This window comes from Esox lucius, chromosome 13, assembly GCF_011004845.1.
Source record: "Esox lucius isolate fEsoLuc1 chromosome 13, fEsoLuc1.pri, whole genome shotgun sequence".
NCBI lineage: Eukaryota > Metazoa > Chordata > Actinopteri > Esociformes > Esocidae > Esox > Esox lucius.
This window is the reverse complement of record NC_047581.1, coordinates 5,413,396-5,425,484: the sequence shown is the minus strand read 5'-3', so window position 1 is coordinate 5,425,484 and position 12,089 is coordinate 5,413,396. Positions and strand designations below refer to the sequence as shown.

The 12,089-nt window shown below is 41.3% G+C and overlaps 1 protein-coding gene across 2 annotated transcripts in view; it reads right to left on the bottom strand.

Annotated features, from left to right (window-relative positions):
• Positions 1–12,089, bottom strand: part of LOC105025386 (centrosomal protein of 120 kDa) — a 30,353-nt gene that overhangs the window by 3,244 nt on the left and 15,020 nt on the right. For both annotated transcript variants that reach the window (XM_010896019.4, XM_020052982.2), the window contains 8 exons: positions 10,818–11,000; positions 10,195–10,291; positions 9,575–9,724; positions 9,205–9,294; positions 8,678–8,770; positions 3,652–3,813; positions 1,561–1,683; positions 1,020–1,118 (listed from right to left, as the gene is read on the bottom strand). In XM_010896019.4, coding sequence (XP_010894321.2) covers positions 1,020–1,118; positions 1,561–1,683; positions 3,652–3,813; positions 8,678–8,770; positions 9,205–9,294; positions 9,575–9,724; positions 10,195–10,291; positions 10,818–11,000 — 997 coding nt within the window. The remainder of the gene's footprint in view (positions 1–1,019; positions 1,119–1,560; positions 1,684–3,651; positions 3,814–8,677; positions 8,771–9,204; positions 9,295–9,574; positions 9,725–10,194; positions 10,292–10,817; positions 11,001–12,089) is intronic.

Below are 12,089 nucleotides of genomic sequence, written 5' to 3'. Positions count from 1 at the left end.
ACGGACACCTGGTGGATTTCACAGCTCCGGTTTTTCAGGGTCTCATTATCGGACACCAAAATACCGTGGTAGTTCAGAGGGAGGGTATTAGGAGGTGGCATGCATACTTGGGCTCAAATGAATCAGTTGACCGTATCTACTGTATTAGAGGGTGAGATAAGGCGAGGCTAAGGGCTACGTCTGGAATGTAGACGTCTCCAAAAGAGCTGCGTTTCACTCTCCCCACCTCAACGTTTACTAAGGGAAACGGCATTATTCCTGAGACGAGAATTTCGAAGCCGCGACTTTGGCTTAAGATTACACTGAAGCGTTGATGGGTGAAACATATGGCGCTAGCATAGGGCCAATCAGACTACCGTCAAATACATCGGGTCCCAAGCACTGGAGTGGCGTTTTAAACAGTTAACGCCTCGGCTAACGCTTAGCATAATACAAACATAATTTATAGGCCTATTTCACTTCTAAGTTATGAAGCCCTTAGTGCATCGTAAATCAACTGGTGTTTTCTTAACATATCTGGCAGAGTCCAGGAAAAAGGGGGTTTGGGTTGTCCAGCTGGCTTTTGTCTCGAACAGTTATTAGTGAGACCTGATAAGCCTAGTGTGTCGACTTTGTTTACATTGGTATTAAGTCCCTCGGAGGGTTCAGTCCAGATACAGCAAAAGGTTTCAAATCCCACCCTTATAGGCTGTGCTGTTTTACTAGTCATAATTGTCTAATACGCCTCAATAAAGTATGAGGGCCGTGTCAAAACACACTGAATGACTCCACACGGTATATTCCACGTAATGCGGCCGTGAAAGGTAGTGTAAAGTCAAGGCTAACACTGCTTCCTTTTCAATCACACTTATGTCAAGGCTTAAACTGGAACTTTGCGGAGGTAATTGCACAAACTGGAAGTATTCAGAAAATGTGTGTGTCTATATTTGAAGCCATGTGAAATCACGTTGTTCAAACCAAGACTGACTTGATAAAGGAAAGCTGCTGACTCTAAGCGTTAGTCGCCTTAATTGGCTTACCTGCTTGAACCTGGCCAGTTCTTTTAAGGCGCGTCCCCACTGCTGCTTGTAATGAAGCTTTGACTTGGTTGTGGATTCCAGTTTCCTTTCAAGTTCCACCTTGATTAAGCAATCGTTGATTAAAAGATGCAGCAACACCATTATATTAATCAAAGACATTTCTGAAGTTCTAATAAAAGTAAAAATGACTAAAAACAATAGTTATAAATAGGTCATAAGTCATTGTAAACATGCTAGAAACAGTCGTGCATCCAAGAGAAAGTCTTTAAGGACTCTATTTGTAGTGGTAGTTAAAACCTGAAACTTTCACTGCACAGTACCTTCTACCATTTAGGTTTTCACAGAATGTTTATGGCAAACACCAGACAAATGAGCTAACAAAATTATTTCCATCTTCAAATGCACAATCAGACAACAGCTGTAAGTGGTAAAAAACAAGATTATAAGTGGTTACGAATATATTAAGTGTTTCTAATGTTTAGCATTTACGAACAGAATGATTACTATCATTGTAGTTAAGAGGCCAATGGAACTACAGTACCTTCTCCAAACTGAGTAGGTTAATCTCAGACTGTAATCTAATCTCAGGGCGAATGCTCTGCTGCTCCCGAAACTGCTGATACTCTTTCTCCAGCACCTTGTATTTGCCTTCTGCATCCAGTATCTACAACAGGGGATGGAGGAAGAAGTAACTGTGAGTCGAGGAACAGAAAGCATTGTTCTTCATCACTACTGATAAAGCAGTGTTACACAAAGGGCAATATTATCCAAGTGCAGGATAATTGTGAAAAGTGCAAAAAGTACCGCAAAATTACGGAGATTGTAGGAACCAGCCACCCAATTTTATTTTAAAACTCTATTACAATGAAAAACGTATACCGTATTCTGTAGGGGGTCAACTTTGTCAGGTTAATCCTTGTACACTTGTGGAAAAACAGTAAATACATATTCATACAGATTTGAATGACTCCAGGTATTTTTGTGGTATAAAAAAAAAAGACCTTCACTCATAATGATATTGCTTTAGGCCTTCATACTGCATTAGACAGGACCGAGGTGAAATAGAAGTGATCTAGATTGCAAGCCATGTTGTAGCAGTACACACTGGAAAAGCAGCAGCTTACAACACTGGCCTACCCCAGGCATCTATACCTGAACACCAGCGTTGTATTAGACACACCTGCACCAACATTACAAGTGACTGAAACAAGAACAGATAGTAGCTCATGAATTATTGTCAATTTGAGTTGGCTACGAGCGCAAACAAATGGAAATAATACATTCTGTAACAACTCATGGACAGCCGTGAGTCCAACTCAAGGCTTCCGCCAAACTAATAAACACCAGGAGACCTCAAGGCCTAAAAGCATAGAACAGGGAGCCTAGGTGGAGTTTACTGCCTTCCGAATCCCCTGTGTAATAGAGATTTTTCTTGTTCGTTGAGCCGTTCTCAAGTTGGCCTTCAAGATGCGAGGCAGACAGCGGAGCAACACACAACGCCTCGTATTCTGGGATGGAAAGCTGAGAAGGGCTGGCAGGCAGGGGCGGGCGGGCAGATCCGGGACTGATAAACAGGCTTTTGGTGTGTGCCGACAGAGGAGGACAAATGTAATGTTTACACATTCCTGACATGGGGGGGGGGGGAGAGAGACAAGATATAGAACTCTGTGGCAGACCGGCTCACAAGGTTTCTCAGTGCTGCCTTCTTTCCCGCATGTCAGAAACCTACTTTGCTTGATTTGTTATAGCCGGAGGGTCCAGATGTTTTCTGGGAAAATGAGACGGCAGACACAACTATTTCGGTAAGTGGGTTTGTCTGCGAGGAGACAAAAAAGAGAGCCTAAAAAAAAAATATTATTGTCTTTTTTTGGCATCCCCGTAAAAGAACGAGAGCTGGGATTGAAGTGTGAAAAGAAACGCTCTCATCCTCTGCTGTGGCACTACACATAACGTGGTGGGTTTTTCAACTTATTATTGAAAAAGCCCTAAGGACTATACCTGGACTGAATTAAATTCTAAATGAAGAAAAACACCCAATTTCACAGCATGAGACATTGCACTTAATAGCATTTTTACAAAATATGACTTTACACACATGGTTCCACAGTTGCTTTGTAACAATTTTGACTCTTTGAACGTTTTAACAAATCATCTGTTGGCCAGAATATGTTTGTGACCCATGGAAATTAAATCGCAGGGGCAGAACAGAAACTCTTGACCATGCGGTCACCTCTCATTCTGTTATGTGGAATACTATCTGCTGTCACTGAAAGACTGATCCAATGATTTTTTTTTTAATCCAAGCTAAAGGTTTGTTTCACATCAGAACTCTATAGTGTGCTGGGTGTGGGCAGGCCTGAGAGAACACAGTGGGCTGGACGGTCACAGCTGGTCAGATATTGACAGTATCCTCAGAGACTGAGAGGCCAGAGGCTTGGCCCGTGCTAGTGACAGACCCGTGCTTCTTTCTTTGTCCATTTCACAATGTCCACAGGGGGATGACACGGCCCATCGACCTCACAGTCAATGGTCACCCCAGCACCCAACCCATTTTCTCTTGCCTCCCCCCAGTGTGGGGCATTGAGCGAGTTGGCCTAGCCTAGCATCCTTCCCCCGGCGCTCTGCCGCCTACCTGCTGTTGCTGCCTGCCGCGTTCCTCCTCCAGCTGCCTGACCCTTGACCTCTCCAGCTCCACCTGGTGAGCGCAGTCCTCACGGAGCCGCCGGCTGCTCTCTTGGAGTTCGCGCATGCTGAACTCGTGCTCGGCACGCAACTCCCTCTGCAAGCGCTGCATCTGAAAGCACAAGTGGCGATGCAAATCACACCCATGTAATGTTAACAGTGTGCAGTGTCAGAAACCGGGAGGTGTAATGTCAAGGAAAATTTTAACCCCATGAAAATCATGGCCAGAGCAAACCCATGTTGTACAACTATTTACATCCACATCTTACAATTTTTGCCAAATTATAATATACAGTGCCTTGAAAAACCTTTTGCCTCATGTCTGATTTTTGCATCCTTGCATATTTTTGCCCTGTCACCAGATGTACAAAAAAACGTTGGCGACACTATTTGGACAGTCAAGATTACCATCTGTAGATGCTCCACAGATATTCATACTATCAACACACTATCAAAAACCAAATAACTGCTTGCTAAGGTTAGGTTGAGTTAGAGAAAGGGTTTGAGAGTTAAAGTTAAGATTTGTTTTAAGGTTAGGGGTCCTGGTAGTAGATAGTTAATTGAAAGTAAATGCTAGCTAAAGTTAAGGTAAGGTTTAAGATTGGTGTACAATTTATAAGGGGTTAGGAAAAGGTTTAAGGTTAGGGATAGGATGAGGATTAAGATAAGTGTTAGTAGATCGTTAATGTTATTAAAAGTCTGTAAAGCATCTACAGATAACCTATCCAAATAAATTAATGATACATTTGACTGTCATTAGGTGCATGTACATATCACTGATTATACTGATGACACTAGTTTGTTCTTTTGATATATTCAAGTCTGAAATTATCAGAATGTATGGGTGTATACATACATGTATACATGCAGTGAGGGAAACATGTATTATCGTAGGTTATGGTATGTTCAAATATTATGGTAGGTTATGGTATGTTCAAATATTCTTAAAGGGAGTGCTCCTAAACTCAGTTTGTTACCTGTATAAAAGACACCTGTCCACAGAAGCAATCAATCAGATTCCAAACTCTCTATCATGGCCAAGACCAAAGAGCTGTCCAAGGATGTTTTGCCACCTTGATTTAGTACTAGGTGGCAAAACCCTTGTTGGCAATCAGAGGTCAGATGTTTCTTGTAGTTGGCACACATCTCAGGAGGGATTTTGTCCCAATTCTCTTTGCAGATCTTCTCCAAGTCATTAAGGTTTCGAGGCTGACGTTTGGCAAATTGAACCTTCAGCTCCCTCCACAGATTTACTATGGGATTAAGGTCTGGAGACTGGCTATGCCTCTCCAGGACCTTAATGTGCTTCTTCTTGAGCCACTCCTTTGTTGCCTTGGTCATGTGTTTTGGGTCATTGTCATGCAGGAATACCCATCCACGACCCATTTTCAATGCCCTGGCTGAGGGAAGGAGTTTCTCATCCAAGATTTGATGGTACATAGACCCACCCATCATCCCTTTGATGCGGTGAAGTTGTCCTGTCCCCTTAGCAGAAAAACACCCCCAAAGCAGAATGTTTCCACCTCCATGTTCGATGGTGGGGATGGTGTTCCTGGGGTCATAGGCAGCATTCCTCCTCCTCCAAACATGACGAGTTGAGTTGATGCCAAAGAGCTTGAATTTTGTCTCATCTGACCACAACACTTTCACCCAGTTCTCCTCTGAATCATTCAGATGTTCATTGACGGGCCTGTACATGTGCTTTCTTTAAGCACGGGGACCCTGCGGGCGCTGCAGGATTTCAATCCTTCACGGCATAGTGTGTTACCAATTGTTTTCTTGGTGACTATGGTCCCAGCTGCCTTGAGATCATTGACAAGATCCCCCCATGTAGTTCTGGGCTGATTCCTTACTGTTCTCATGATCATTGCAACTCCAGGAGGTGAAATCTTGCACGGATCCCCAGACCGGGGGAGATTGACTGTGCTTTTGTTTCTTCCATTTGCGATTAATTGCACCAACTGTTGTCACCTTCTCACCAAGCTGCTTGGTGATGGTTCTTGTTGCCCATTCTAGCCTTGTTTAGGTCTACAATCTTGTGCCTGATATTCTTGGACAGCTCTTTGGTCTTGGCCATGGTGGAGAGTTTGGAATCTGATTGTCTGATTGCTTCTGTGGACAAGTGTCTTTTATACATGAAACAAACTGAGATTAGGAGCACTCCCTTTAAGAGTCTGCTCGTTACCTGTATAAAAGACACCTGGGAGACAGAAATCTTTCTGATTGAGAGGGGAACAAATAATTATGACTCATTAAAATGCTAATCAATTTACAACATTTTTGACATGCATTTTTCTGGATTTTTTGTTGTTGTCATAATTCTCTCACTGTTCAAATAAACCTACAATAAAAATGATAGACTGATCATTTGTTTGTCAATGGGAAAACGTACAAAATCAGCAGGGGATCGAAAACTTTTTTCCCTCACTGTAAACACAAAACCCCATAATGAAAAAGCAAACAAAAAAAAATTTCAAAAAAACTAAAAATTATCATATATAGTCTAGCATGGGTATAATGAGAGAATTTGCGCACATCTTAATAAAAATGGCCACTTTCCAAACTGTTGTTTTTGCAAAGAAGAGCAAATGTCTCTTACTGAGTGACTGACTGAGTATACCTTGTTAACTAGCGTAGAGGTTAGAGAAGCGGACCCGCGAACTATAGGTCCCTAGTTCATATCTCCTCGAAGGCGAAGCCAAGTACGCATTATGAATACAGTAGTTATGTTAGCTTTAACGGAAACAGTATACGGTTATATTGTGACTGTTTCTGGCATGGAAAAGTTCATCTTCAGTCTCGCTAGCAATTGCTCAATTCTTATGACTATTCCAGTAAGTTAGTAAAGGCTATTACTGGATAATACACTGTTAAAACGGCGGAGGTTAACTTAGTAAGAAACGTTAGTCAGTTTAATTGTATCAATATCATTCATGAATGGCCGATTAACTGTTAAAACGGCCAGAGGATTTGTTCACGATAAACAGACAAGGCTATACTGACAGCTGCCAAATGAATAGCTCTGTGGTGTAGTGGTTAACGACACTGTCTTTCACGTGAGCAACTCGGATTCGGATCTCGAGAGGGCAACACTTTTTATTGCGGGCCGGCGGAACCAGGCTTGCCTGGTTTCTTGTTTGATTTTCCATTAAACAACAAGAGTGATGAACAGAGGCCTATGTTGCCCAAAATTTCTAATTTTAACTAATTGGTCTATATAAAATTATTGCACAATGCTTGGGGATCCATCAATGCTTGAGACATATTTTTAGTGTGCAGTCGTTTTCTTACTTTCTACTCTGCCAGGAAAGCATTTTCTTTCTGACAGTGAATCATGAACACTGCCTTTGCTGAGCTGAAGGGCCTGCAGATATCTGGATGTTATTCTGGAGATCTTTGTGCCTTCCTGGATTTTTTAAAACCTTTCTTTTGAAAGATTTTGGTAGGACAGCCACTACTGGGAAGATTCACTACTGTCCTAAACTTTCTCAATTTTACCAATTTGGCTCTGACTGTGGTTTAGTGGAGCCCAAGAGCCATAGGACTTTTCAAAACCATTCCATAGTGATAGACATTAACGATCTTCCAGAAGTGTTGAGGAATTTATTTAGATAGAGGCATGATGTGGATTTGAAACCTGTGCTGACAACTTAAATCGGATGGCAAGGGCCAGACAGATTTATATTGAGCAGTGCAGGCCCAAACTAGGTTTAACTGCTCATCAGGTTTTTCAAAACCTAACCAAAATAAACACTTTCACTGGTTGAGTTAACTACTGGGCAATAATGCACCTGAAAATTGCATATTTTATTACCTAGCACACTGAACAAATAAAAGTACCACAATCAACAAAAAGCTAACACCTACAAAAAGAGCTTACAAAATTCAATGGGAAAAATATGCAACAATGCAGAAAAATTAGACAGGGCAAGTATAAAAAAGTATGTTACTGTTAAACACTTGTCACTCAGATTACATTTTGTATTATTAATAATTCACTAATGCACAGTATAATGTTTATCAAAGTAATTTTTTAACAAAAATGTAAGACAGCACTGTTGTGTTTTTCATAATAACATCCTAGGATTATAGTTTAGTTTGCTAACCTAGCAATCAAGTTGCTTACCAAAGCAACTACTGTGACTAGTGAGTAAATGTGCTGGCTTCTTCAGTGGATGTTGTCACATTGTTGTTTTTACAGAACTGCTAAATCTGTACTAATTTCTAAAAGCAGTTATGTACAGTACATTTGTTTTGAAATTGAACAATGACAGAGTGCAGCTGGTGAGCTTTAATTTAAGGGGTATTTACATCCATAAACTCTCAACTGTTGAGGAATTGCAGCTGTTTTATACATAGTTCAAGAGCCAAAAGTAATTGGATAACTTAATCTTAGTCATATTTAGTAGTTGGATGCAAATCCTTCGAATTCAATCACTGCTTGAATTCTGCGACCAATAGACATCACCAGACACTGGGTATCTTCCCAGGTGATGCTCTACCAGGCCTGCAATCATTTTCAGTTCATGTTCATTTTGGTGCATTTCACCTTTCTCTGTCCATATCAATTTGTTCCAGGACTCTACAGGTTTTTAATGTACTTCTTAGCTAACTGTAACCAGGACGTTACAGTTTGCACAGGAGTGAATCGAAATGGGGACGGCAAGTTCTGAGGAGGTTTAGCTTGTGTGTATGTAGCCCTGTTAAATGCCATTTATTCTCTTCAAACGCAATTGTCTGAAATTCAACTTCCGGTAGGCATTACAAATTCCTGTAGGCCAAACAAATAACTTGCATCAAAAAGTTAAAATATTGAAAACAAAATCTATACTTTTTTAACTATATATAATGACGCAGTTTCTTTAACGTTTGTAAGATTGTATCTATTGCCCTACACATTACACTGACCAGTGTGCTCCTTGGAATAAGCAAATGAAAGACGCAATAAAAACTACGAAAAAAATATAATGAAATACCTCCATCTCTGCATGGGCTAGCTGCCTCTCTCGCTTCTCCAGGTCAGCCAAAGTCTTCTGAAGCTGTTGCTCCAAGACGCTGTACTCAACTTCCTGAAAACCCATCAAGTAAGGTCCTTCAGTCACACCAAGAGTACAAAGCTTAGCAGCAAAAGAATAGTAGGAAATCCTGTGTTGAGGTGCTCTAGTGTTCTAAGCTGCTGCCTCTGGAGCAAGAGCTGCTGCTGCAGCACTGGTTAGAATCTGTCCCCAGCTCACTCCACTTCCCTGTTTCTAAAGCCCCAAAAACATACATGTTTAAGAACAGCGTGATATTACCTATAAAACAGCAACTCTATTTCATGTGATAAAATGAGCAGAACGGCATTATAAAACTGTATATTTTTCTCTTTGAACTACGGCAAAATGTGTCGCAATGCCTAACATCAGCAGGTTTCCCAAGAAATATGATACATCCACACACGCACACATACACTTGTAGTTAATATAATGAATAAAGGCAGTTGGCTCTTCAGGAAATTGCACACCTTCTTCTTAACCAGAGCTTCGCGTTCCCGATCCCTCTTTTTCCATTCTTCAGCCAGCGCCTGCATGTGGTCCAACTCTTTCTTCTTCAGCTAAGAACACAGAGAGACAGACAGACGCAGAGAGACAGACAGACGCAGAGAGACAGACAGACATTTTAGTATGGTAGTGAGAATCAAACCCAAGCATTATAATTCCAATTCTAAATAATTTACAACATAAAATAACTATAACCCCATAAAACCTACCCAAAATGTAAATTTCAACTGTCAGTGCTTTAAAAAAAAATGTGTTTCTTGTTTTACTATCCTTGCAGGGGTTAAGGTCGCCAACAGGAGTAAAGCTGGTGCACTAATTCAGCTCTGTGGTCACCTGGTCATCAAAGAGATCTTCCTGCATCTCCTTCCACATTTCCAGCTCCAGGGCGGCCCTGTACTCCAGTGTCTCACGGGGCTCAGGTGGGGCTCCGCCTGCACTGTTGAAAGGAGCTGGCTGCGGAGGGGGCGCCACAGGGATTCCGTTCTGTTACGGGATAGTTATATTCACTTGTAAGCTAAAAAGGCAAAACCGGTACTACACCATACACAGGGTTACATTTTAAACATCGGCCCTCATTAATGAAGAGTCTAAAATTTCAGAGGTGATGATCCAGGATTAGTTTGGCCTTTTAAAATACAATAAAATGTTGTTACATTGGCTGGGTAGGGGACTTGATCTTAAATCAGCAGGCTTACTCAGCGATGCTTTGATAAGGATCCCCCTTAGCTCCTGCCAGAACCTACTCTTCCTTGGTTTGCACCCATGGAACGACACAGGTATGACACTATGAAGACTGGCTTTGGCTTTGCAACAACTTCAGTTGCTTTTACTCAAAATCATATGGTTTAAGTAAATCAGTTTACACATTACAGTACATTCATGGTATCCCACACCAAAGCAGAGTATTATTGAATTCTAAAAGCCTTTACATATTGGCATAGGGAACATTGTACCTTGGAGGACTCAGACACGACAATTTCTTGCACCTTCACTAAACCAAGGTCCTCCAGGGTTGTGACGTAAGAAAGCTCTGCCACCTTTTCATTAGTCCTGTGAAAGGCCAGACAGACAAACACACAGAATATCAATCAAAGGCATTTTAATTTCACCTCAGCCGTTGTCAAAAAGTGGCTTTACAGATACCCAGCCTAAAACCCCAAAGAGCAATGCAAACACTAGCCAAACAAAGCAGTCAAGAGGCAGTCATGTGTGCCCTCTAGCAGGCATAAACAGAACTGCAAGACTTGACTAATCATATCTAGAAGAGCTCCCAGCAAATATTAAGCCTGGTCATGGACTAAAAAGGTCTTTAAAGAGATCATCATTGGAACATTCTTTGGTATAATGATTATGCCTTTTAGCCCATCAAATAGGCTTTTTGTGTCCAGATAACCAACCCTCTATGCGTAGCATTACTGAGTAATTTAAAGAAACACTTGAGCAGAGCTGCCTGGAACTGGAAGCGCCCGGTTTTTAGGCTTGCCCTTTTCTTCCTCTGTTTTCTGACAAATGGGGTGCTTCCGGTCCCCTGCATCGTTGCCAAGCTTAATTATTGGAAGGCAGGAAAATAATGTACCCATGAGCCTTTAGGACTGGGATCCTCTCTGAGAAGGTCTGCCTCCAGTGCTGCTCGCCTTCAGGTCCTAGGAAGCGGCTCTTCTCTGCAGTCAGGAGGTTGGACAGCTGTATGCTGGCTGTGCCCAGAAAAATGTCTCTCGTGCTGGGGTCTTTGTGCCAGACCTCAACCACTAGGGGCACCCTACAAAGTAGAATTACATCCCTTGGTGGTCTCTGAGATTTTTTTTTCTTAGTTATAGTTCTAGGGTGAGAAATCAGCTCCCCCAAATCCTAAACATAACTGACAGAAAATGCCAAACTGAACTAAGACCAACCTCTAGGTACATATTTGTTCACTCTAGTTGGAATAAGATAGGACAGCTCTGTATACTGTTGTTTAATTATTAAGTAAATGCACTCTTAAAGGGATAGTTCGTTCAAAAATCATATTTCTGTGACAGTCCTTACTACTAGTCTTAAGTTCATCATTTTTTTTAAAACAATCCATTATTCAGCTCTGGCTCAGTCAGTAATTACAGTAATTGGCATACAAATTCATGAATGGAAATCATAGGTACTTTTAACGCAAAGCTGCATTGCAAGCGGAAAACTACTCTACAACACTCCAAACTAAGACATGTAGTGTTGATTACCACAAAGAACATGACAATGTTGTATTCCTCAAAATAAAGTTTGAATTCTTATTTCAAATAAACAGGTACTTCTTGTGTTTATCTGTCAGTTTTGTTCACAATTGTAATAATCCATGGTGCTTTTGGAAGGAGTCAGTGTATACACAGTAAACAAAAGTTAGTATTCACTAGCTAGAAAGCAAGTTACCCATTTCATCTTTGATATTTATCTCAGTCACCTTGGCGATGGTGAACCAGTTAATCCCCAACCCTTGCCCAGAATATCCGGAAGGCAATGTGTACTTTGTGTATTATAACACAGCAATCAGAAGTATTGCTTACAATTGGTCGTCTCCACGGGTTGAACTGGGTAACTTGATGGAATTGCATTCACCTTTAGTCCTCTTCTAAGTGAACGGGGGTCACAAAAATGTTTCTCGCAAAAATTGTATGTCTCATAGGCGAAGATGATATATTGATTCTCCCACAATAGACTCAGGGGAGGCAGAGGTATTGTCCCAGGTGCAGAGCGGGTAGAATTGAATTAACTCAAGATCTATGAGCAGGCAGAAGTTGAGATCAAACAAAAGGAAATCCAAAAGTTCTACACTTATTTATCAAACGCACCGAATAACCCAGCATCATCCTGCAAAATTAAA